The sequence below is a fragment of the Dermacentor albipictus genome, chromosome 3, assembly GCF_038994185.2.
Source record: "Dermacentor albipictus isolate Rhodes 1998 colony chromosome 3, USDA_Dalb.pri_finalv2, whole genome shotgun sequence".
Taxonomy (NCBI): domain Eukaryota; kingdom Metazoa; phylum Arthropoda; class Arachnida; order Ixodida; family Ixodidae; genus Dermacentor; species Dermacentor albipictus.
This window is the reverse complement of record NC_091823.1, coordinates 113411052-113438971: the sequence shown is the minus strand read 5'-3', so window position 1 is coordinate 113438971 and position 27920 is coordinate 113411052. Positions and strand designations below refer to the sequence as shown.

Genomic DNA, 27920 nt, shown 5'->3' with positions numbered 1-27920 from the left:
GCGCGCATCTGCGGTCCAGAGAATTTTGATTACAAACCCCCCAAAAATATGTCCACGAAACGGCCATGTAGGGGTCAAAGAAAACAGAAAAAGACGTTGAGCAGTCAACGCGCAAAGCTAAAAGAAGTGTGGTGCCTTGTACAGCAGCAAAACCGGTATCCGCGCTCGCTTCGCAAAACGGCATATCATTAGAAAAAGGACACGTTGTATAATGACATACAGCGACCGGGATTCTAATTCCAGTCCAATCTTTCGTCTCGAAGCGGACTGACCTTTTTATCGAGAGCTCGCGACCCTATTTTCCGGCGCTTTCCGCGATACTGCTCCTGCTGCTGCAGGGCTGACCTTTCCTTCTCGCGTCGGCAAAGAAGTGTGCCAAACAACGCACGCCGCCGCTCGCACAGACAAACACGTGCACGCAAACACACACATGGAGGGCAAGAAACATACCCTACGCTATATACTCCAGTAAGTACGTACAAACACGAAGCGTCGTAGACTGAAATATTATGCCCCGGGTCGTAAAGAGCGACAAACATTGCTGCGTCGTAAAGAGCGAAATCATGCGTCTTATGTACGGTAAGGGGGCGTTCGCGCAGAAGAGTGTAGAAAAAAAACACAAGAATATAGACGTCAATTTGGTCCCTCGCGGGCCCAATATCAGAGCCTAAAATAGCAGCGTAGAGGAACGACTTGTCATCTGTACTAGCGTATATACTATCGCACGAGAAATATATGCGAAGTATACACAGCAGTACATGCGTGTTTACAGAGCTGCCCGCCGCGTAGGCGGCAACAACCCGAACGAACTGTCTGAGCTTATATGTGGGCACCTTTTAAAGCGTGCTAGCTCTCATCTGCTATATTCCTCAGCGTTGATTAATTTATTTGCTTTTCTTCCGACGCCGTTCGTGTACTCTTCATAAAGCCCCTTAGGAAAACATGTTCTTTTTTTTCCCATCGCCTTAACGCTGCGCACTCAACGACTCGTCTTTTATTCAACGCAACGCAAAATCAGCCAATTCGTACCAATTCGTTTGCAGCATTCATTCGTATAGCGTGCATGGAGTTTCGTTGACCCAAAACTGCGAAGAGTCTATCGCGCGGTCGGCTACGGCGGAACGAACCTGACTCGCCGCGTATGGTCAAGTAACACGATTCACGAGGCGCGCTAAATCCACGTAAACGAGGGTTCAGGTCATTTAATTTCCTCCACACCGCATACCCTTGTGCAACATACCCTGCGCCCCCCATCCCCCCCACCCGAAAAGAAAAACTCTTCAACAGCTAGGTGTTAGTAACACCTGTTAGTGCGTGTTAGTGTGGCTTTAGGTGCGCGCATGTCAATCTGACAACCGATACGTCGAAGACAGCGTAACTATATAAGTGACTTCTCACACCCTCAGGGCGTATGATAGGGGTTCGTTTGCTAGCTGCGTTGCTGCCCGTTCCTATAGTGACGGCTCCCATGCAGGCTGCGCTGTAGGGGTTTGCCGTCGGCCTTCACTATACGTATGCGCAGCCATGCAGCGTGCCGTTGCCAGATGGGGAGAGGACTTCAGGCAACCCTACACGTGCCGCGTCCCAGAACTTACATGTACTCCTCAACCCCGACATCATTCGGTACATCCACCTCGGACCTACGCGGTTTGACTGGGAGAGCGCGCGAGCCGTCTTCGAGAGAGAGAGAAGGAGATTCTTGTTGATGGGAAGGAAAGGTTGGGGTAAAGTGCAGCGCAGTAACTGTCTCTCAGCATAGGACACCTCAACCGCTCTGCACAGGGGGTAGGGAATCAGTGAGCCACCATCGAACGCGGCGGCAAGGAGTTTTGGCAGGTGCCACCGACGCAGCCGTATATATACGTGGGGAGCCTACACGAAAGCGCTGTTTGAGGGTGGTGACACCACCAAAATTTTGACCGCTGTTCACCGCCAGATTTGGTGAGTAGCCATTTTGGTTCCCAATCTCGCTAGAAGTTGCGGCGCATTCCTGATTTCTCTTTTTTTTTTTCCTTTTATTTTTCGCGCGCTTTGATGCACTCATGTTGGCACGCGATCTATTAAATTTCTTTAAATGTAGTTTTATAGCAAATACGCACGCGAAACCTGCATGCATCTTTAACATACTGGTTGCACTTTCCTTTTATTTTATCGCACCACACATTTTCTTTTTTTCTATTGTACGTCGTGCGAAACGTAGAGAGCAAGTTATAAGGTGCTCGTGGTAGTATTATCTCACACCAAGAATGTGAACTGCATTAAGCATTGCCGTTGCTTTCCACGTGTACGCAATATATACAGGGTATTTTTCGAAGTGTGCTGCAATAAAGACTGCTTACTAGCCTGTTTAACTGAAACGTAGACGTGCCGTGTACTGCGCTAAGACATGCTATATATGTATGTCTCTGGCTGTTGAGGCCAAAGTTTTTTTTTTTAAGTTAATTTCACGTCACCAAGGGCTGCGGGAAACGTGGTCTGTCGGCTGGTCTATCGCTATTATGTGTCCCACATCTGATAATCTGTCGCAAAGTTTAACCCGTCAATTTAGCTGGCGGTGGCAAGAACCCTTCCTGTCACCACCCTAAAACGGCGCTTCCATGTAGGCTCCCCATATATGCAAACTCCTAGCTGACCTCCAATGTGGAGTCGAAGCGCGACGTGAGACAAAAATTTCGGATTACTGGCTGAAAAAAACCACGCGCATTCGAGTGAGGATGTTAAGAATGGCGAGCTGCAAGGCAAAATTGCCATCCAATTACGACTGGGGGACAAGACGCGCATCCCCCACTCTCCGTCGCTGCAGCTAGGATGCGTTCGAAGAAGCGGGCTTTGTGCTGAAAACCGCCTCTATCCACCAGCCCCATCGCCGTTGTGACGAAACGAGTTCGGTGGGCGAACTATGGTGCCGGAGCTCTCCAGCGCGGACCTGATCTGCTACGCATGAGCAAGCTGCCACGGGAAAGCCGTTTTTTTGTTGTTTCCCAGACGCCGATCGGGACGCAGGACAACGATCTACCCACCGTGGCTCCGATGCTTCCCGGAACGGCACCCCTCCGACGCCTCAGCATCCTCATTGCATCCTCAGCGACAACCACACGCTAAGTAAGCCGCAGAAGCCGTCACGTCTTATATAGTGCGCGTTTTTCAGATCATGCCTTAATGCAGTTATTACGACGTACGAACGACTAGCCCCGTCACTCGCTTTAGCTCAGCCAGGAAGAGATCCCGCACCACGAAGGGTGTGTCCGGTAAGCGGACAGCCTGCAGAATCGCCGCGAGTCCTCTAGCCTTCACTGGCTTTCGCCAGCCGATCGGGACGTTCACCTGTCGTCGATGGTACACTCCTTGAAGCGCTTTCCTGCAATTACAAAACAACATCTCCCCCTTAACAGTATAGGTAAGGCCAAACGGTAATCCGCGCCTCTTGCCCAATAGCGCATTTATTAAATTAAACATTCAACCCTCCGTCCAATTTGTCTTGGAACGGTTCGCATAATCCTGCGCGCGTGCGCACGCGCGCGAGACAGAGAGAGAAATTTTATGCATTCAATTCCACAAGAAAAAGGGTAGACCAGAGAAAATTCCCCGTATCTCCGTATGATAAGCCTCGTACGCAATTTCCCTGGCGGCTTCCCCGCAACGCCAGCGAGCTGCCAAAGAAGCGAACACACGGATTTTCGGGCTTTACGGGGAAGTTCGCTCGCCCTGCCGAGTCCCTTATTCAGCGCGGGGTGCCGACCCTGCTTGACTTCAGAGTTTAATTCGACTGGATTACGCGTTGCACCGCCAAAAGCGCGGGCCCGCGCCCTCTCCTGGGCACTTTATGCTTACTATTATCGAAGGCACTTTGCGTTTACAAAGCTTTCTGGTACTCCCCTCTTTTGCAGCAGCAAGCAGACAATATAATGAAGAGGGTTTCTCGCAGGTACGTGAAGTGTACATCGTTGCCAGAGTAACCAGTTCTGCGTATTTATGTAATGGGATGTAAGCTCCGCTCTCTCTACTTTCTTTTTCTTTTCTTTCTTATTCCCGAAGCCACTTGTAATACCAAATATCTTCAGCACAGAAAAAAAAAAACATTGCTACGTCGAAGAAGCTCGATGTGGGCGAGTTGGTTTTGCATACTTAATGGAAAGACCGCTACGAAGACGCGGACTAAAAGAACAACATGTACGACGGACAAGGAGCTTTGTCCGTCGTACATGTTGTTCTCTTAGTCCACGTCATCGTAGCGCTCTTTTCATTAAGTATTGCTACGTCGATGCATACCTGGTACACTATCCCAAAGCAGCAGCGCCGATGAAGTTATCGCGTGGTACAGAAATCAAGTCAACTTATTTCCAACAACCTGTTGGACGTACTTCACGAGAAATTCTGTATGAACAGCTCGTGAGAGTCTGAAGTTCGTTAGTGAGATGTGAACATATAAGGACAGAATAATCTAAACGTGCGTGCATACTTTTTTGTAAGCAGGCTACAACGCAATGAAATAAATTTCAAGGTAGACAAAAATACACGCTATTCCTACACACCTGAAAAATAATCCACACAGACACACTACGCGATAACTATTCAGATGTGAACATAACATGCACAGTATGCCGATAATATATATTCCAAAATATAGTGAAGTAACGAAGGCGACATCGTTATATGTTCGACAAAAACAAAAAGGAAGTAATATGGCTATAATAATTGTTTCTAACATGCTCTTCCCTTTATTTCTGGATGAAGGTGGCTATCGGCACAAGCAGCGCCCTTTCCGGAAAGAAATAAAAAGCAGCAATACGAATGAAAATATAATTCGCGAAAGACCAGCTCGAAATAACAACGAAGGCTATTCACCGCCATCGTTTCAGCGTGATGTAGCAGAGCAATCAATGACAGCGATCAATTAATACCAGACCGCCGTCTTTCTCCGTGTCTTTTGTTCCCACAATCTCCAAAAACGGGCGCAGAAATACAACGCCCAAAGCACAATTTTACTTCCTCGAATAAATTCTCTGAACAATTTTTTTCCCTTGAATATTCCTTTCTTTATAGCCAACTTGCATAAGCAAGCCCCCCCCCCCCCTTCCCTCTATTCCGCCCCTAGCCGCCAATAAGAAACTTTTCTTGAGTGGTCCATGCCACTTGTCGGTTCGAATTCGTCCCGGCACGTCGGCATCGTTGCACTCGTTATTGTTATTGTTCTTTCACGCTCGGAAAAAAAAAAAACTTAATGCAGCACCCGTATTGACCAACAGAAAATCTGCATCGACAAGTTTTTCATGTTGCGCTGTACGATTTTCTAATTGACACGTTTCATCTAAATATAATATTTGATAAGTTGATCAACTAATTTAGACTAATTGCGTAATTAGGCCAAACGCAAAAAAGAATAGTGCGAGGTATCTCCAAGCGACGGCAAAACGACGTTACCTTGGTTCTGTCCAGCTACGTGGCATTTGCATATTTTTAAACCTTGGCGCGTGACAGTTGGGGACACCCTGTATAGTGACTCAGCAAAAGTTCTCGAAACTCGCCGAGTTCAGTCTCTGGCTCTTTTAGAACACAATTTAGTCCATCTTTACTCGTGCAGAACTATGGGCCGGAGCAGACACCGTCCGAACCCTGAACTGGTGCGGGAACATCGAGGCCCTCATTTCGCTTTGGCGTTGCCTCTGACTTACCGACCTTCTTCTACGGCAACAGTGGCTTTTCTTGGCACTGTAGGAGGCTAATTTACTAATGCAGCTCAGTTTTTTTTTTTTTACTTAGTCACCTTCCAAGGAAAAAGGTCGTGCGCTTCGCCTAACCTAGCTTCGTAAGGAATTAACCTCCCAACCTTCGTAAACCTTTCATTGATCACATTGTAGCTAAATATAGTAACCGCGCATGGGACAATACAAACGGAATGAATAAAAAGGAACTAATCGCTAGCTGTCCGATTCTTAATTCTTTCGTTTGTCCAGCCGCTCGCACTGTTGCTGCATTTAGCCACGACGTACACTGACCAGTCTAAGTTATACGGCCCTCCTTTTGCCCTTGACCATACGCGTGTACATAGACGAAGCGCGTGCGATTCAGCGTCGACCAGTTATACGATTTCATTGGACCGTTTCGGCGCCGGAATACGACTTAAACTATCAGCAGCACGCACGATGGCAGACGGTTGAAGCCGAACCGACCGAAAACGCTAACGCCTCCTCGCACGCTACTAGTACACCGGCTTGCATGCAGTGTACTAGTTCGTATCGATACAGTTATGTATCGAGACGCCATACGCGGCAATACAAGCATCGACAGAGATCCTCCGACGAAGGCAAACACACCCACCTCGTCGAAACGTTGGCTCCAGGGCAGTTATTCTGTTAAGAGTCCACTTAGCGGACACGTCCATGACGTCTGCTGCTTAAGTGCTGATTGGCTGTGGCGCCCGGTTGCTGCAGACGCGCAGCCCAGCCCAGCCTCAACAGCAGACGAACTTCAACAGCAGACGAAAATGGACATGTCCACTATAGATGTCCTTCGACCGCCGTTGAAACGCTGCGCTGCAAAGCTAGGAGCGATAGCGCCGAGAGTGCTGCCGGCCGGAAATAAATTGGCGACGCTTAACCCAACCGCGATAATGGGCCGCATAATATAAAGAAGCGCGCACTGCTACGTGGGCGCGCTCGAAGTTGCGGACAAAAAAGCGAAAGCCGCGAGCGAACTGCAGAAAAATTTTGCAGGTACAATAGCAGTAAGACAACGAAAGAGAAAACACGCACATACATTATGTTACAAAACAAAATAAGAAAAACGGAAAGAAAGGAAGATTGGTCGAAACAGTATACTTGAACTCACTGCTCAATCGAGGTAAGAATTAATGTTAATTATAGTCGTCAGTATTGAAATTGCATTCCAAACGCATTTCTTGAAAGGAAGGTAGAGCTTATTCAGAACAACGAAAAGAAAGAAACTGGACCCATAGATAGGGCACCATCAGCATTGGCCAAAACACATTGACCAAGCCCAGGGGAACAAGGGCAACAACTTTTCCGGATGGGCTTCTGGTTTCAGAAACGATAGTTACGCATCTAAATAAGTGCGCCATTTCGGGTCACAAGAGAAGTCTACGGAGCCCTGCCGCTTTCACTCCAACCTTGCCCCTCCCCCGCCATCCCCGCAAACCATTAAAGAAGGAGACAAAAAAAAAAGCAAGCAGCCATCTGGCATAAAAGAAAAGGGTGCGCCAAACAACCGCTTGTATCAAAATGGAACTGGTCATCAGGTGCGCGTTTAATGACGGAGCGCGGTTGCCAGCACCGATTGCCAGACATCGACTTTCCATTCCGGTGCTTTTTACGGTCAATCGCCTTCGATTGACAACGTCGGGAAACCTACTTGCATTCCATTATCCACATACACATGCCAGGTTTCGATCTTCCTCGAGTACTTGTGACACTTAACTTTTTTTTGTAAGCCACTGTTCATTGATTCCCACCTGCGCTGACCATGCAGCAAAGTGCATTGAGCTCACTTCATCGCTTCCATAAAACAGAAATTTTGGTGGGAATCGGGACAATGAGGTGTATACTGATTATGGGGGTAAGGCTACATGAAGGCAAAATTGAAGCAATTTTTACGGCACGTTGTGGAAAAGCGCTGCGAAGCACCCCTAAGCTTTCTGTGCGAGAGCAGATACATTTTAGCGAAAGTCTAGCAACACTGGTTGGACGTAGATTCCCGGCGCGGGCTGTATCTTTTATAGGCCTGCCCTGGGCAATCAGGAAGGAAGATTAAATATTGACTTAATCACCAGTATTGACACATCGGTAAGGGGCAGCATTATACCACAGGTAGCCTGAAAAAGACGCACGACGAATAAGAATAGAGAAGGTATAATCATTTAGGCATCCTTGGCACACGGGGAAATTAGCGCTATATAAAACCACTGGCTGCGAACACTTCTGCAAAACTTCTCTTTTGGACACTGTTAATCTCGCATCTTCCTTATTATCACCTCATTTAGGGGCACTGCTACCCAAATAGCCTCACTAAGCTTCATCTTAAAAAGAGAGAAGCCCTAAAATTATATTTAATCTCCATATAGAGACTATACCCACGTTAAATGAGCTTTTTAATGCGAACTTAATGCGAATGTCATGTTGGAAATGCGGACGTAGCGAAGTTATGTAGCCTCTACAATGCTCGTGTTTCCATCTCTTCTATACAAGCATAAGCACGGACGTTCTTTTTTTAAATATAGAGCGTGAACTTTCGCTTCACACGCTTTCATGCAGTTTATACCGGCTAATTCATTTCTTTCACCAGCAAACCACGTACACAAAGCATAGGTAACAGATGCCGAAACACTGGAGTCTAGACTATCCGCAAAATCTTTATTTCGACTATTCTGAGCTTATTACCGGGTTTTAGTCGACACCCGTGATTCATGCTAACAAATCGTCGAACATGACGGAAATCGATTGTCTTAAAATTTATTAGTGTTCTATGCTCTTGGCCACCGATATTCCAGCCATCTTTCTTACTATTCTCCACTGGAGATTCACGAACATTTGTTCTATTCTCCACGCCGAATGCCACGGGAAGTACCATTCCGTGGTCATTGACCTCTGAATTAATTCTGCGACACGTTAACAAAATGCGTCCCATGGTTTCTGGGCAGTTTCCCCATACTAGGCACTTGCAGTTGCCATTAAAAAAAAGTTTGCGGTTTTATATGCCAAGACCACGTAATGATTACGAGGCACGCCGTGGTGGGGGGACTACGGAGTCATCTTGAGCAGCTGGGATCCTTGATTAACGTGCGCCAAATGCAGCGTACACGAACGCTTCTTTCTTCTTGTTTTCTAGTTTTTTTTTTTGCACTTCTCCCGGTTAAGAATGCGGCCGCCCCGGCTGGGATTCGAACCCGCGACCCTAGGCTCAGCAGCGCAACTCCATTGCCACCGGGCTACCGCGGTGGGTATAGCGGTCATCAGCAAATATTCCCCTACAATACATTGTTCTCAGGCATCCTCGTCTTGCACGTAAAAGTAAGCACTGCCATTTGAATTATCGCAACGCTGTCTTGTTTTTATGGAGCTAATTAATAATAATAATAATAATAATAATAATAATAATAATAATAATAATAATAATAATAATAATAATAATAATAATAATAATAATAATAATAATAATAATAATCTCTTTGAAAGGGGACGGGGACAAACGGTCCTCTAGCCTGCTTGATTTCATCAGGTTTTACTACATACGTGCATCGCTATCTAGCATTTTGTCTATCTGATCTCCATCTTAACTTTTGCCGCCATACTGTACTATTGTACTTGCAATGACTCCTGTACTGTCAATATCTCGCCTGCTTTTCTTACACCAGTATTCTAATCATATGTTACTTATCTCGACTACTGACCAGTTAGTTAATCATTCCACCTCCTTTGAATGCCAACACTTCTGGAAGGTGGACACTCCCCATACGAGTCTCGCTGGGAGAATATCTTGGTGTTCCATTACGATGAGCCGAGACGTTCCCGGGCTCGCCCCCCTCCCCTTTTCCTTTTTTTTTTCATGTTTGATTCTGTGGCGCGTACCTGCTCCAGCATTAATCTTTTTCTTTTTTTTTTACTGACCTGCACTAAACTCTGGGAGAGTGCCCTTCTTTTGACATTTTTGATATCCCCAGGCCGAATGGTGCGCGTTAAAATCTCCCAGCAGCACGAGTTGTGCATGCTTTGCAGCTTTATATGCTTTGCCTATTAGTGTAGCTACTGCTAGGCTTTTATCCCTAGGGGGGCTATAAGCATTCAGGATCTAGAGCGTTTGGTCCGATCGTCGTTTTGGCAGGTCAGTAAAAAAAAAAGAAAAAGATTAATGCTGGAGCAGGTACGCGCCACAGAATCAAACATGAAAAAAAAAGGAAAAGGGGAGGGGGGCGAGCCCGGGAACGTCTCGGCTCATCGTAATGGAACACCAAGACATTCGCCCAGCGATACTCGTATGGGGAGTGTCCACCTTCCAGAAGCGTTGGCATTCAAAGGAGGTGGAATGTATAACTAAATGGTCAGCAGTCGAGATAAGTAAGAGGCGATTAGAATACTGGTGTAAGAAAAGCAGGCGAGATAGTGACAGAACAGAAGTCATTGCAAGTACAATAGTACAGTATGGCGGCAAAAGTTAAGATGAAGATCAGATAGACAAAATGCTAGATAGCTGCAAAGCATGCTGGGAGATTTTAACGCGCACCATTCGGCCTGGGGCTATCAAAAATGTTGAAAGAAGGGCACTAAACTCTGGGAGACCGCTCAAGACCTTGGTTTTACTCTTCTTGTTGACCCTGAAAGACCAACCCGCATAGGCAATAGCGTGAGTCAAGACACCTCGCCTGATTTGACCTTCACCAGAAACATAGACAATGCCATCTGGGAGAATACCGAACTAAACGTTGGTAGCGACCATTACATTCTCTCCATTACGGTACCCTGCAGAGGCTACAAGCGAAATAAGCTGCAAATTAAGCACACTAAATGGGACGCTTTCCGATAGGTTCGCAATGGACGCGAACCCGCAACCATTACAAACCTTGAAGAGTGGATATTTACTCTTCTCAAAGACGCAGTTAACTCCACCACGGAGGTAGGCCAGGAGGAGGACGGCCCGGCTCCTGATGCTAAATTGATCCACCTGTGGTCTGCGCAGCAGAGCTTGCAGAAGCGCTGGCTCGCGCAGAAACACAACCATTGCCTACGCAGATGCATCGCGCAACTCGAACGGCATATCGAGAAATACTCACGACAGCTCAGTTAGGAACACTGGCACCAGCTATGCGACCGCCTTAACGGCCAGCTAGGGTGCAAAAACACCTGGTTCCTGCTTAAACACCTACTTGACCCCAGTCAGACTAAAACAGCATCACAAAAGAACCTTCAGAGGATCATACACTCTTTCCCAGGAGATAATGATGCCCTTTTTGAAGCTTTTAAAAACCGCTACTTTAATACAAGCACCAATATTCTTCTACCCGTAGCTTATACCGGGAAGGAAAACAGGGAACTAGACAGGGAAATTATGTAATCTGAAGTACGTGCTGTCCTAAACAACCTCAAAACTACGGCGGCGGCTGGCGAGGACCGCACCACCAATAAAATGCTACGGAACCTAGACGATCAGCCGGTTGCCGAAATCACCAATATTTTCAAGATGCACTGGAAAGAGGGAACTATACCCACCAGCTGGAAACATGCAAACGTAATTTTCATACCCAAGCCAGGCAAGAAGCTGGAGCTAGCGAATCTCCGCCCTATCTCCTTAACCTCTTGCCTGGGGAAGGTTATGGAACACGTCATTCTTAACAGGCTAAACGAGTACACTGAAAGCAATGGACTGCTGCCCCATACGTTGATAGGCTTCAGATCAAATCTGTCAACTCAAAACAATATGTGGCAAATACAGCAAGATATCCTACACCCGGGCCATAAGATCCACCCGTACAATTCTAGGGCTGGACGTGAGTAAAGCGTTTGACAATGTGTCACATGCTTCAATACTCACAAATATAGCCCAAATGAATGTAGGGAAACACACTTATAGCTATATTACAAGCTTTCTCAAGGATCGCACTGCAGAAATACATTTTGGGGACATTAAAAGCGGACAATTTCAATTAGGTACAAGGGGCACCCTTCAGGGTGCGGTCCTCTCCCCCTTCCTTTTCAGTGTTACCATGCGAAACCTGCCTCCATTACTGGAAAGGATCCCGCATATCAAACATTCCATCTATGCCGATGATATCACCATCTAGACCAATAGCGGTTCCGATGGAGAAATCACGGAAGCATTACAAGCGGCCGCGGATACCGTACAAAATTTTGTGCGACAGAATGGTCTAGCGTGCTCGCCGACATAGTCGGAGCTTCTCGTCATCCGAGATAAATCAACCAAACACGCCACCGAAAGGGACGCCACCTCACCTATACGAGTCCGTATGGAAGACGGCCCAGTTCCGCCCGTACTGACTATAAGAGTCCTGGGCATGCTAATTCAACATTACACCCATAATTCTGAGGCGATTGTCCGATTACAGACGACAGCCCGCCAAATATGTGACCTAATCAGACGAGTAGCCACACGACACCGCGGTATGAAGTAGGCTGATATCTGCCATCTGACGCAGGCTTTCCTGATCGGTCGCATCGTGTATTCCTTTCCCTACTACCACCTACGCCTTTGTGACAAGGAAAAGGTTAACAGCGTCATTCGCACAGCTTATAAAGGTGCCCTTGGTCTCCCGAGGTATGAGAGCACTGAACGATTACTTGAGCTAGGTATATACAATACCCTAGACGAACTCGTGGAGGCCCATAAAACAGCCCAACGTGAACGACTCTCCAGCACCGCGATTGGCAGGGTCATTCTAAGTAAACTCGGGCTGAATCCCGTTATGAATTCAGCAGGAAGAACAACATTACTCGGTGCGGTTAAACGCCGTTTGGTTATAAAATAATTACCCAGGAACATGCTCCCTGGGAGACACGACAAGAGGCGGTCTGCAAGAGCCAAGGCCCTTCAACAAAGGTACAAAAGCAACCAAGCACACCGCTTATGTCGATGCAGCAAGGCAAACTCACCAAACTTACGTAGTGACGAGCGTCGTAATCGGAGAGTGAGTTATCCTCAACGCCGCGACCATAAGAACAGCGTCCACCGTGTAAGCGGAAGAGACTGCCATTGCTTTGGCCATCATGAATCCTTCCATGCAAACTATCATAAGCGACTCCAAAAGGGCAATCTTCAATTTTTCGAGAGGCAGCATAGGCGTCTGTGCAGCACGAGTCCTACGGGACTTTACAAATTAAAATACTGTTGAACTCGTATGGATCCCTGCCCATTCGGGGAATCAAGGTAATGAGGAGGCGCACTGGGTAGCCCGAGGTCTAATCAACCGGGAGGTGTGCCCCTCAGACTCGGATTCCATGGATCAGGCACCGACGACATACCACGAGATAACAATCTACTACAAGCAAAAAAGGCGAATGTACCCGCCTCCACACGCAAGCCTCACGCGAGCGCAAGCCTCGATCCTGCGTCGAATCCAAACTAAGTCGTTCCCCAGCCCACATTGGTAGGTCATAATTACCAACGGGCAATGGAACCCAATATGTCAAAACTGCACAAATCAAACATTGGCTACCCAAAATCACATTCTTTGGGGATGCGATGGCTTACCCCCTCCCAGGTCGCTCCTGCCAGCTCCCTCAGAACAGACGTGGGAGGAGCTGCTCAGAACGCCGCATCAAAAACTACAAAAAGCCCTCGTTGCCTGGGCCGAAAGGGTCGCTCCTCGTGAGGGGCCATCCTAGGACTCGGGCCTGCCACTGAGCAGAATCTCAATAAAGTTGTTAACACCACCTTTTACTGACCCTGCAGTAAAGCCTCTAAATGACTGAGTGCGATTAATGCGGTATACATCCTTGCTGGAATTTATGGAACCGTTGCCGAATTGTGTATAGGGCTCAAAAACCCCTCAAGCATTGCAATTTTTTTATCCTGTTGCATTAGCCGAGTGGAGCAGAGACATGAAGATATTGAAATATGACAAGAAAACAGTGATGAAACGCGATTTTCCCTCATTCCTATCCGACGACCCCTCCTCACGCTGCGCTCTGCATCGCGAGGCACCCCCGGAGTGGTCCCTTGGAGAAAAGTGCCCGAATAATGGCCTTTTTTTCCTCTTCCATCCTAATTCATTACCGCTCCCCTTCAGCGCATTATTTTCCAAGCATGTCGGCCACACATGCTCCGGTGTCGATAAATGGCGCGCTCCAACGAACGACGCTGTAAAACGACCTCCAACTTAACGACGAGACATGCGCAGCCATCAAACGAAGCCGACTATAACGCAGCGCTGTCATCACGGGACACCGACGGTCGGCCGGTTTGATCTTGTCAAAGTAGCGCTACCGTGACGTCGGTGGTCGCGTTACGCTGCACGGAGACACCGACAGTCAGCGCGGGCGCTAATTGTAACTTGGCGAGTTCATTTAGTCACCTCGGCGACAAATTTTTCTCGAGTCGCAGCGACATTTATCGTTATTCTTTTTTTTTTTAGCGACGTAAACAGCCCGATAATGTTCCTCAACAGAGCAATCGGGGTGCATCAAAACTGCTTGTCTACGGCAAAGCATGATGCTCCGTTCTAGAAAATCGTCAGAGGGGGGAGGGGGAGGAAAGGGGGGGTGCTTTCCCATTTCACATTCCAACCCCCGACTCGCCACTGAAAGAGGAAACTTAAAGCTATAGTTTAGACATCGGGAAAAAGCCTACGAACAACTGAAGCAATAAAAAAAAGAAAAAGAAACAATCCTCGTCACTGAGCAACTTTCCGCTAAAAAATTGAGTGTTTTGGGGCCGCGATCTGGCGAGTGTACAAAAGAAAAAAATTACAAAAACTGATCGGTAAAGAATCTTCACGCTGGCCGTATCGCGGTGAAAACAAAAACAATCACGAAGCGATATTCGCGAGGTTTATTTAAACGTTACACGTGCGACTTTCGTGCGTGTTTCACAAGCCGCCATGAGTGTGCCAGCGATCGAATACTGCAATCCAAAGCCCTCCCCGCTATACGCCACCACTTCCGCAGTGCCCTGCGTGCGAGTGTGAAAATTCATATTGAACAGCATGCGACCGTCCGTCGGTCCGTTAAATGGGCTTCTCCCGAGAAGGCCACCCATTGCCGAAAAGCCAGCTTCGGCGATCGAACGCCCAAAATTGCATTCAAGAGGACGCGGTGGCTAAACATGTGTGCCCCGCAAAAAAAGAAAAGAAAGGAGAAAGTGATCAATGGGACTAAACGTTTAACGCGAAAGCCATTTGTTATGCATTAACACTACAGATTCGAATCCGCCCATCACGAGTATTGCTGCTTAAAAAATCATTTCCGTGTTTCCTTTACTACGGTTCGTGACTGTCCGAACACAGTTTTTCAGAGACGCGGCGCCGTAAAAGCTGTAAAAAACGAAGCTACGGCAAGTTTTCTTTCAGGCGAAAATGTATTCCCTCAAGAACGCGTACCACCCCTTCAAGTTACACGCGGAAAGAGACCCAGCGGCAAAAATATATATGCATAATTAAAAATCGGCAGACTACAAGGATTCCTCTAGCTTTGACCTCGTTTACTGTGGCAACAACAGGCTCCCAAGGGAAAGACCGTCATTTTTCTCAGGAACAACATTTTTCCTTGCACACGGACACATCTCCCTATAGTCCGCTTCGTGCAGTACTGCCTTACGTATAGCTTCCGAAATACGCGGACAGACGCCACCGCCCCCGGAGTCTGTACGGAACACAATGCAAAGGAGCGCCAAAGCCGTGGAACAGCGCAGTGGTCATCGCGTCCAGCCCTCGATTGCGCGTTGCCGTAAGGACACCGAGGTCGAAACCCAGTGATAGACAAAGGTTCGTATTTCTTTGCCTCACGGGCAAGGTTGAAGCAGAGGATCAGGTGAAGACGACGACTTCACAACTACAGTCGTCGGCGTAACAATGGAACATACACGAACCCAGTTCAGTGCCTCATCAGAGCCCCTCGTGCGCATCGCACTGCCTTCGATTCTCGTTTCACAAGATATTAATCCTCTAGATTGACGTCCGATGCCCGAGACTGTACAAGCAAGTGGTTTAGTCAGGCTTTTGTATATTCAGCGTTCGAGAAAACCGACACTCACATGACCCGAAAAAAAGTACCCGCGAAGTGAAGTGCGTTTTACTACAGCAGATATCCAGCAGGCAGCGTCAACATGCCAACCCGTCGTAGCATGTGACGTCTTCAATCTCAGCGTCCCCCCCAAAAAAAAAAAGTGGTTCGTGCCGTAACGAACACGAGGAGACGGTTATACGTTCTACGCGCACATTCGGAAGGTGCTTTCGGCAGCGTCTAATTGCGGTACTTCAAACCACAAATCGGGTTTTCACGTTCGTAACGTGTCATTCGGTCATAAAAATCGACATGAAAGGCGATTACGTCTCTTAGCTGTCCTCGGGTCTCACGAGGTTAAACCGCCATCGCGAGTAAAAGAAGCGACGAAGCATAGCGTAACCTCGAATAGAGCACGCTATGGCTTCTGCCGGTGTCGCCGCGCGCTGATAACAGGCTGCATTTCGGCGACTTCCGCTTATCAGGTGAGTGTGTGTCAGCGTCGGCCTATATGCGACAGCAGATGCGCCGCCGTCAACACTGTCAGCAGATCGTCGGCGTCGAAATCGGGTCAGCGTCCTATTGTCGTTATGCCAATGCGACAGTGCGTGTCTACAGAGCGCAAAGCAAACGGACGGGAGAGGCGCTATCAGCACACGTTGGCAAGAAACGTCACAACGCAACTCGCAACAACACCGCTTGTCTAGTGGAACCCTTTTTTCTTTCTATATTCCACTCCGCCCGCGAATAAAATAACAGCAAAAAAAAGAAGATAACGCCCACGTGATAATGATCGTGTTTAATGGAATAACCTTTGAAACTGGGCAGCGCGACAAATCGTTACCTAGCCTGCTTTATTTTTAATCATGTTTTACTACATCTATCGCCATCTATAGCCCGCTTGCCTATCCTATATCCCGATCAGAACTTTCGTCTATCACTATATTGTAGCGCTACCTACGCTTGCAACGACTCTAGTTCTATCAATCTCGTCGTTGTATTTTTTTTTCCCCCACCAATACTCTACACCTACCTTACCTCGACTGCTTACCAGTTTATCCTTGTGCATGTGCGGACCACAAAAATCAATTGAGCCCGCTAGCAATGCTACTTCCGAAATATACTACCGACATCGATAACGGTGTTTGGTGATAAGGTGGTGCAAATATAACCGACTTTTTTTTTTTACACGGCTTTTTAAGACGACAACGGTGTGATGGCGAAGGAGTCACAACGGCCCAGACGGTGACGACACCACGACGAGGGCAGCACGCCCAAGTCGAGGAGACGACAACTGAATCGCGACATCGCGACGTCGGAGGTATATGACGCCAAGCGTGACGACAGTGCCGGGACAGTAGTGACTGCGCGTCTGCGCTTATCTCCCCACTCGCCCTCCCCTCCCGCTAGCTTAATCCCCGGAGCCCAGATACTCATTCGACCATTCTCGCTTTACATAAGAATAAGATGTTGGTGCTCTCAAAGAATTACAGTCCAAAGGCACATCACGCCCGATAAATGTGCGGATAGTTAAGATTAGGGGTGCGATCTTGTTCCAAAATGCGTTCCAGGGTGCGTTCAAAAATAGAACGGAGGCGGTTCGTTCCACCGAGCCAAATACGATTCGTCAATTTGAACCGTGCCGAACGCCATGACGTCAATTGAGACGTGATATCTGCTGTCAATCATTCCGTGTCGTCTGCTATCGGACGAACGGGACATATATACCGCCTATTTCGTGACGTAAAGAACGAACCGCCTCCGTTCTATTTTGGAACGCGTACAAGATCGCACCCTCGAAGTTTTAGAGCACCATCAGAAGAACCTTGTGGAACTGTTGTTGCCGAAACGAAAGAGCACCCGGCCAACTGGAGTAAGACAAATGCAAACACCCACGCATCGTGAGAGCAGCGGAGAAAAGTCCGGCCACCGACCAGGAAAAAACGGGCGAAAGAGCCAAAGAAAATAGGGGAGTTTGTTCTGTCATCGCCTCCCTCGTTACAGTGTGAATGGAAGCGGGCAGCAAGAAACCGCCGTCCACTGTGTATAGTACGGGTTGCCTCGTTCCTCTTTTAGGTGTGTACTATACGGCCTAAATTGACGCAATAAAGATAAATGAACCGTCGACTAATCCGAGCCGCGACACGAACGACGCACAATCCTGTAAAAAGGGCACGTGCAAACACACCTTTGACCGTCGACGCGGCGAGCGGCGTGGACCGTGCCAGGGGTCCGAGCGAGCCCAGGGTCTTGTTGGCAGCGCCCACCGGAGTCGCGCAATCTGCGAGAAAACAATTGAAGTTAAAATGTAACGTCCCGAAACAACACACGGGCTATGAGAACCACAGTAATAGGGGGAAGGGGGCTTCAATTCAGTTTCCAAGTTTGTTTTATATTATTCTTATTGTTATTTTTTATGCACCCGAGGCACCGGCAGACGCGGTCGGCAATCAAACCCACAACCTCGTGCTCAGCAGCAGCACACAACGTCACAGCAAAGCACTGGGCCATCCGCGGCGCCCGTCTTTGATATCGTGCGAATCATGTCGTGCCAAGAATAAGAAGAAACTTTAGTAAAGAATAGTCCGGCAGTTCTTGCTGTGGTGGCCTCAGGTGACGGCTCGAAGTCCTTGGACTCGAGCGGCATCTTCGGCTTGCCGGACGGCACAGAGCTGGTCTACCAGCTCTGAACTTTTGATAGCATCCTCCCAGCGCCGACGCGTGCCAAGAATGTTTTTGTTTTTTCCCTTGCATCCGAGAATACTGATAATCATTATGCTGAAAGTGAAAGGCGGTTCGCGGGTGATAAGGCGCCCAGCTCTGCTATACCGTATGTACGATCGTATCAAATGCCGAACACAAAATGTCGGCGCTTACGGGCTTTTTTTTTTTTTGTCGAGTTTGACGGCACGTCGAGAACCACCGATCAAATCCATCCATTATACGCACTGCGCCCCAAGGAGAGGGAGCACGTAACAGCCCGCTTCATCGACAATGAGGATTCGGCATCAACCAAAACGCCACTGCGCCCCTTTGCGAAATGCACGTATACGGCAAGAAGGCGCAATGGCTGTTGGGTGCAAACGTTGAATATCTATGCAACGTTCGCACCCTACAGCCGAGACGCCATTGCGTCTTTTTGTGAAATGATGCACGTTCAGATCGTCTCTGCGTGTGTGCGCGTTTATAACATGGGATTTATTGTGCGTGCGAGAACTGCACACCAGCCCTGCATAACACGTGACACATCGATGGTCTTGCAACAATGTGTACACATTGCAACACCGAAAAGTAGTGCAAGTGTTTTGCATCTAAAGAAGTGGTAATGACAGGCTTCTGATGCAGAGGTGGTACCAGTCCGGTCATACATGTCACACATGTCCATCGAGTAAACCATCATATTCATACTGTCGACAGGAAAGAAATGCCGGTTCGGTACAGGTTCACTTCCGGCTCGGAGAAATAAAAATAACGGTTGGCCAACTGGTTCGGTACAGTAAACTTTATCCTGCCCTATGGCGAGATGCTGCATGCACAGCGCTATCGACTTGTACGCGTGTCGCAAGCAACGGTTTTGTCAGGAGGTGCAAGAGATTGGCTCCCTGGCATACATGAGGCAGAAATCCATGTTCTTTTTTTTAATGTTAATATCAGCGAACTTTAATGTTGCATACAGCTAGAGCAGCCACACAAATAAAATCTGTCATCTTAGTCACTGTCGCCGCAAGTGTGCGATGCCTCGACGCGTCCTCCCTCTCTTCCGTTTGAACGGAAAACACTTTTGGATTCGAATACGAGTATTAGAGAAAAACGAGCTTCTAATATCGAATATAATATCGGATATTACCAATTCTTTAAAAAGTGAAAGATTTCTCGCAGCCTGTTCGGCAAAAAAAAAAGAAAAAAAGAATGGGGGGAGTGGGGGGGGGTTGATTACATACTTTATACATGTACAGCATGTAACAGTATCGTCACATCTGGTGAAAGCTTACGCTGAATGAAAAAAAAAAAAAAACGCTAGCTGCATGTAGTAGAGTGCAGTGCTTATTGGAAGAACAAGGGGCAATTCCACAGCGCCGCACATCGTTTTGAAGGAACCTAAATATGATGAGATCGGTGAAATAATACTTATTCGTCTGTATTGAAAACGCGAATTCATTAGCTGCCTAAGAGGAGGCATATGCTTACTCAACGAAACTATTGTGCCAGATGACCTCATCCGCGTGTTCCTTCAGGAACACGATCGTCTACAAAACTGCTACGGTCGTGCTAAATAACAATCACCGAGTTGATTATTCGTTTGCATATTTCTTTCTCCATAGTACACTGCAAAAACCGCTCTTGTCCCATATAGTATACGAAGGTAACGAATATTCGACAACCTCGAGTAGTGAATTCTCAAATCTAGTACGAATAGTAGAGCAAAGACTATACCATTCGCATTCGAAATTCCGAATATTCGCACACTCCTAGCAGAAAATACTAGTCCTCAGAGGCGTATTGGGGCACGGGTGTGTAAAAGGGAATTCTCCCGGTCACAACAGAATTGTTGTAAGGTCTTTCTTTCGCAAATGACACATTGCAATTTAGCGACATAACACTGCAGACTTTTAAAAATAAATTATCGTGAATATATCGAAAGAAAAAAGATAGATATTATTAAGACTAATGTACTAGTATATCACTTGCACAGGAATTACACGCGACAATCCTGAATCAAAATGAAGTGAACTAGTCTCACGACTACCAAGCACTTTATTTTTTGTGAATCACAGCGTCCAGAAATCAAATATATAGAAATGAGTAACTAATAAGCGTGCAGTGCACAGCTGAAAGAACCTCGCAAAATAATAAAATTTATCTGAAAGCACAAAAGTAAAGAAAGAAGCACAATATAAAAGCTTCTTTCAACTCATTTTTTTTTTAACATTTGCGGCACGCTCGCCAAGTTTGTCTCGTCAAGCGAAATAGGATGCGACTTGATTTTGGGTTAAAAAAAAATAGAGAAAGAAAGAATACAGCAACACGATGCCTTAACTAACGATACAAGAAAGCACTAATGAATGTCTGCCTTACCTCGCCGTTCGCGAACGTATAGCTCTGAACAGTGAGCATTTCGAATGACAGGACAGTACGCAGATGCAGAAGAGCAGCAATCGTGAAACAAAACTGCGGCGTATAGATACGAGGCAAGGCTATAGTAACAGCTGTTACAGCGAGGCGAAAGCAACAGCACCGGCGCTCCTCCGTGCAGGCAGCATGCTTGTTAGAGAAACACGAGAAGGTAAGGAAGGGTTGACCGAGTGCTTGAACAGGAGGCAATAACTGAACCAACCAGACTCGGCTCTCGATTCGGCGCCGATTTCTTCTCACGCCTCCGCCGATGCCGCAGGGCCTGGCCATGAGTGACCTTCGTAACAAGAGTAAAAACGCGAAAGCTTCCACGCATGGCATACACTAATCGCATGACACCAGTGCTTCGAGCTGGCTAACGAGCGCTTGATGCGTCGGAATGATGCAAAGATTGATGCTTCGGAGCGATGAACAAGAACGCCCCGACGATCTTTCTTATGCAATCACGTAGCGCAGTGTTTTGCGCTGACTGAACCTGGGAAAAAAAAAATCTATCCATTGACACATTTTGTGCCCCACAATTGATCCGTAGAAAAATCGACGTGCGTTGTGCTCTGCTTGGGGGCGCCAAACGTGCGTTGAACCGTGGCACAGAGCAAAATGAAATTTCCTGCGCCTTCTACAGCCGTCATCACCGTGCACTGAGAAGGTGACGGCATCCACTAGTGATCGAAGGGTTAGGAGAAGCTGAGTTAGTTGGGGTTTTCTTTTCATTTCATTTCTTTTTTCTTCCCGGGGTCACCGTCTTCTCTGCTCCCTGTGTCCTGGCGTGTGCGTTCTATGCTTTATCTAGCAATAGAAAGCGATCCGCCGCTTCTCGAGCAAAAATGGCGCTGATGCACGGCGCGAGGGCCCACGTGATGCTATTAGACCAATAGCCACGCGGCGTCGGCCTCGGCAAGAGCGCGCGAGGACGAGGCGGTATTCTTCAAAGCATGGCACTACTTTACGACGTTTAAGGGGCTTTACCGTGTCTGCGTTCGCACCGCCCTCTCTTTGTCGGCGTTCCAACCGCTTGCGTATCTCCTTTCCTTCCGCTCTACCGTGGTGGCGGTCCCGTCGGAACGTCACGCGTGTCTAGTTTCCTCCGGCTCCTCGGGGCGGCGGTCGCGTCGTCCACGCGAATGTATATAAAAATCACGTTAAATGAGTGCGTACCTATGTTCCAAATTCTGTGTCACCCCTGTGTCGTATGCTAAACAGCTTCGCTGGTCCTTTACATTCACAGAGTGGAATGGCTCATGGTTTTTTTTTTTGTTGTTGTTAGGTTCCGGTTCAGGCACGTTCTAAAGGCATCGGTCGAGTTCGGGTTCAGCTCTGGCTACAATTCCGGTTCTGGTACGGTTTTCGGTCCGGTTCGTCGCCCTGACCGTGTGCCTATAAAGTGGAATTTTTAAGAAGGAATGCAGTTAGCACTGCGGTCCGACATGCGCGTCCTTCGTAATCAATGTATAGCACAATTAGGAAAAACATGTAAAATGACATGGCACCCTTCATAAGCACCAATTAAATCAGACGGTACACGCCGATTTAAAATAAAGTCTTCCTCCAGAGTCCTTTATAGCCCGCCCCAAAACAATATCCCATCTTAACAACTTATAGAGTCATTATCTGCAACCGCCCGAAAAAGTGAGCTACTCCGTCTTCCTATCTACGGCGTACAAAGGCCTAAACGCGGTAGAAGCTTTGTTCCCGCAGCGCCGGCAAGCTTCCCGCAACGCTGGCCTAAAGGCCAAGTGCAACGAAATTCCACTTTGGCTAAATTGGTTATACAAACGAGTAATATACGTACGCTACTAAAAAAAAAGAAAATAAATACCTTGCTACATTTGCAAGGCTGGTGACTGCCCAATTTCCTGATTAGCGGCTTTTAAACAGTGTTTCTTGACGCTTTCTTTTTTCACCCCGTTTTTGCTGCCCTAAAACTCTTATGTACCCCCTAATGATAGGCGGTATCCCTGGCAGTTTCTCACTCCGGTACATCCTGATGCTGCATATAATTTCTAAGCCGGTTTTTCGTACATGTACTTACAAACAATAAACTTCACATTTCGAACTACAGGCACACTACGCGTGCACCTGGCGGTTAACGGATACGACGTAAATCCCAGCACACGTCGCCTTCGAGATTGTTGGGCGCGCCGCAAGGAGCCGCGGGCGTCGCCCAGGCTGTTTCACGTGACCAGCATAGACGACCGAGCGTGCCTAAAACCGTAAACGTCACGAAGTCCTGCTCCCACGTGACCGACACCTGCGTGATGACGTCACGATGCATACACATCCTGGGTTCGTAGAAAAGCTCCTAGAGCAAATCTAGAGGTGGACGAACACCGAAGTGTTCGAACACGAATCGAATACGAATTGTAAATATCGATTAGACAACCGCAGACGCACACATGTATTTGCAGCAGGAATGCTTATTTCCGCCCAATTAGGTACCGCACCTGCACTCGATCATGATTATATAAACAAATACCAGTTAGCTTGTTATCAGGGACAAAGAATAAGTCTTAAACTCAGGATGGCTAATTGCCGCTAAAAACTGCACCAACAGCCTCTCAGCCTCTTTAGAGCCTCGTTGCAAAATAAGCTTTCCAAGACTGAGTGGCTGCTGTAGGAAAAAGAGCTTTAGAAGAACGCTAAATAAATGTTTGCAGAAAAAGGAGTAGCAGTTTTGATTTAAATAGGAAAAAGCACGCTGAAGGACTTGTGTGAAGAAAAAAACATGTAGAAGGACCAGCTGCGAGTAAAAATAAATACTTGACTTGACTAGGCTGTTTACTACTTAAATCAAAAACAAAACATCCCAGGGTGTCTACCAAGTTGACATTTCCAAATTCCCTGAGTTTTCCAGGTTTTCCCTGAGCACCTTTGCGAAATTCCCTGAATGAGCCAGAACTTTGTTTTATGTCAAGACAGGCTGACACCACGTTGCCCGATGCTGTCACTCTCTAGTAAGCATGCTGAAACAAAAAAAAAGACTTAATCCAGTTTGAATAGTAAGGAGTAATATCTATTTTATTTAAAAAGAAAACAGAAGGAAGGTGTTAGTAAAATGCACAGCGAAAGAAATGGTAAAGCCCATTCCAAATTGAGTCGAACATTTTCAAATACGAATGAAATGGAGATGCATAGATAAGTTAATATTTTTTTAATATCAGCTATTTCTATCAACTGATAGCAAGTTCATCTGTATGAGGTCCCCAACTTTGTCACAACTAAGGTTCTCTCTCAGTAGCTGGGAAGTCAACCTCAACTGTCCTGACATACTCTCAGCCCGTACACAACATCTCAGTGTTGGGTTCCACTGCTTAAACAATTTATTTTGGTTTGGATGAGGGACACCTGTGTCTCAGCGTCAGCCAACACTTAGTTTTTTCAGCTCAAGCTCCTTCAAAAAGGCGGCGGCACCCTTCCTTTCCCGTTAATTCCTCAGTGCATCGGTCCTTTCTGTTCTCATCCTCTTTCTACCACGCTTTCACCACATGGATTATCTGAAGCATCCTCTTGGTCAGTTGTACAGTCAACAATTGATTTTTCGGACTTCCGAGGGGCCGCAAAAAAAAAAATTGGAAAAAAAAAACGGGCAGCCTGAAAAAAATTAATGCATGTCTTTAACTGCCTTTAAGGGCTAAAATTACCACAGGCACGTCTGAAAAAGCTCTGAAGGCCTGCCAGTACGCTTATTAGGCATATCAGGGCTTGTACTGTGACAGGATACGGGGTGCACGCATGTGTAATTAAGGAATACATACTGTGTCCCGTGACGATTGCCCCCTTCCCACGCTTGGTATGCTTCACCGCCTAACACTAGTGTACTGACGCGAAGCTAACTTTCAAAGACTGGCATTACGCAACGCGTTGTGCTCTGCGAGCTTCAAAGCCAATCGCGAGGATTACAAAGGCGGAGTTGGTGCCATTGGTGATAGCGGCGAATTCTTTCAATGAAAAACACGGCATCGCACAGCTAGAAGCTTAATAGTGAACATAGAAGCAGCTAGGCCTAACGTTGCCGCGGTGGTGGTTACGGCTGCCAGCGGATCTGCTTGCGAGAGTGCCGGTTCGAGGCGGCGAGATAATAAAAATAGCGGCGGTGGCGGCGGCTTTGATTAATGCCATTTCAGACCTGCACTCAGGGCAATATACATTGACTATATGGAGTACGTGGTGGTGCCGCAAAACCGTGCACATTATCGGGCATGTCCAAAAAATCGGGCGTCTAGAAAATCGTTCGTTAACTACTCTGGTAATACATCGTGCCGATGACACGGCGTCAATGACGATTCGTTGCGATTCCTCTGTTACTGGAGCCAGTATTAACACGACTTTCGTTCCCTTTCAATAGGGTTACAGCTAATTTTCCCTGATAGAAGCACAAATTCCCTGAGTTTTTCCTGAGTTTTTCCAGACTGTTCAAATTCCCTGAGAATCCCCGGTTTTCCCGGTTTTCCCGGTTGGTAGACACCCTGCATCCATTATTTTTGTTTCTGCATTCCTTCGAAAACTTTTGTAGTTGTTTCACTTCCCAAAAATTTTTGGCGGTTCAGCAGACGGAGAACAGCAACAATATTTTCCCAGCAGGTTGCAGCAAAAAAAATGTTGTATCAGTTATTGCAAATACCGAATAGCATCTTTTCGTATTTGAGTAGTTGGTGTGCAATATTCGATTCGTACTTGAAACTACGAATATTCGCCGACCCCTAAGTAGATTATTTAGGGCGCTCTGACGCTGGCAAGTATTAACGCGAAAGCGTTAAGGGCACCGTGTCGCAGAAAATCTGGCTTCCGGCGTAGATTTTCGAACCACCACACCCAGGCCCTCCATGTGTGGCGCAAGGAAGTTACTGAACTAATTCATTTTCTCAAATTGAAATACGTAGAAAAATCGTAAAGTACGACTTACACACAGCCTACGGACATGACAGCATCGTATCGCAATTTGAATATACGAGAAAACAATTCTGTTACGCGCAAACTCAAACTCCTTTTACCGCGTTTCTACCATTCACAGACCGGCCACGGCATCCGCCATTTGGGCGCGCCTGTTCGCGAATATCTCGGAGGCCACGAAGCGGCGCGCCCGGTTCCTTGCAACACCTCTAGATGGCGCTCGCCTCCACCGCATGGCGGCCCACCACAAGAGGCGGCGTTTCTACCAGAAAGCCCGCCTTCGTGCACAGCGTTCACCACCAGCGTTTCCCTGTACACATTACGGTTACATAAGCTGCAGTTGCCGGGAAGCGTGAGAAGCAGTCATGGATCTTCGAATGCTGCCGCGTTCCACTCTTAAAGGCGAAGCCTAAGCATCCCTCAAATTTTTATAGATGGTTTCAAGATTCAGAGGTTCATTTAACGCAAAAAATGAAAAAGATCTAATATTTCGTGTCCGTACTTTTTGAGAAAACACCATACAACACTAAATGCGTGCACATGTTAGGCGCAGGTTTTACAGTGGAAGGGTGCAAGTTGCCTAACCAAGGCACATCTAGCTGTTTGTTTACCAACGATGACTAATCGACAATGGAAATAAGTGAGACATAGTATACAGACAACGAGAGGAAATGCGTCAGCCAGCTCTCCTTATCAGGGCATGACGAAGAGATGTCCTTCACACAAATAAGAGATATAGCAGTCGATGCTTTCTTTCTTCCTTATTCTGAAAACCACTCATATTGCTTTTATCACACTGATATAAGGCCAACGTATGCCCTTTCTTTATAAAACTTGTGCTCAAACATGTACGCATCCAGTTTTTTTTTACGTTGTTTTCTCTAATTCTTACAAATAAACGTTCGGTTGTAAGTCAGTACTTGCGTCATGTGATCTTTCTTCCATCGCCGTCCATAACCATAGCGCAGAGAGTTCAAAATGAAAAAGTATCGCTTAAAGGGACACTAAAGAACAGAAATTAAAAGTGTTATAAAAAATTATTCTACTACGATACAAAAAATGAAAACTCAACATAAAGCGAGATTTGATAAGCCAGACGAGACGCAAACATGCGAACTTTGAAGTTAAGGACTGAAATCCGTGTCGTCACAATGACGTACCGGCGTTCTTAATTCGGCGCGAAATTAAAAAAAGTTAAATGCTGAACCTATTTTTTTCTAGTAATTTAAGTGTATAGCAAAAAAAAAGGCTGATAACGCGAAATCAAAAACAATGTAGGTTTGAAAGAATACACCATTCCCCCCCCCCCCCCCCCCCAGCTGATTGAAAGTTTCTCCTCGTCTCCTCTTTAACGTTTGCCGACAACAAACAATCAACCCACCATATCAACAACAACAAAAGAGACAGAGACGTTAGGAGCTTTTACGAAATTTATCCGAGTTAAAACGGTAATCAATCCGCAGGGTCAGCTGCCGGACGACGCACAGCCATCGCTAACCCTGCACGGAGAAAAATCGAACCCTGGATCGAATCTAGGCCGGGACGAGAGGCAATAACCGAGCACAAAAATCTGACAATGGATACTGAAAAACTCTGCGCGGAGACACAAGGACAGCCGAGAGAAGACAAGGACGACACTAAACCCACAACTGAAGTTTATTCCAAAAGCATACACGAATAAATATGAAAACCCAAACAGAACACAAGGCTATTATTTTGATTACGTGGTACCCCGTGTACCTGACTGAGTTGGCCAAGAACTGAAACTCCCTATCAGAGAATCTGACAATGGGCTCTTCCACAGGGAATCTTTTGTCTTCCATCTTGGTACTTTCCGGACCCACGGCTTCTACGGACCATTGCCCGATTGCTCCGAGTGAAATTTGAGCGTGCAATTCACTTCGCTCGATTGCGGAGAACGATCCAACACTTGGCCGATAGAAAATCCCCACCGCTATTGCCTGAACGCACTAGATGGGAAACTTTCAGCGGATAGGTCCAATTTCCTTCGCTTGAAACACTTTGCGTTATCGCGCAGTCACGGCTAGGAATTGTACATACAAGCCACAGAAAGAAACACTGTTACTGGCATCCTGTTACTTGATGCCACATGCGCAACCTAAATAAAAGAAATAAGAAATGTAAACTAAAGCAATAAGAAAACAAAGATCAGTCAATCAGTCAAAAAGCCAGTCGGGGCCACAAGCTCTATGGACG

General features: G+C 47.0%; 1 protein-coding gene and 1 long non-coding RNA gene across 6 annotated transcripts in view; one reads left to right on the top strand and one right to left on the bottom strand.

The window, feature by feature from the left end:
- Positions 1-27920, bottom strand: part of Orp8 (Oxysterol-binding protein-related protein 8) — a 140530-nt gene that overhangs the window by 55832 nt on the left and 56778 nt on the right. For 4 of the 5 annotated variants that reach the window (XM_070535955.1, XM_070535954.1, XM_065450327.2 and 1 more), the window contains one exon: positions 17869-17961. In XM_070535955.1, coding sequence (XP_070392056.1) covers positions 17869-17961 — 93 coding nt within the window. Of the gene's footprint in view, positions 1-17868; positions 17962-18102; positions 18113-27920 lie in introns of those variants that run through there. The other variant, XM_065450328.1, reaches the window with a different exon arrangement.
- On the top strand, positions 1563-26620 carry LOC135916888 (uncharacterized). Its single transcript, XR_010569097.1, has 3 exons — positions 1563-1941; positions 2986-3102; positions 25825-26620. It is a non-coding gene; the product is annotated as an uncharacterized lncRNA (long non-coding RNA).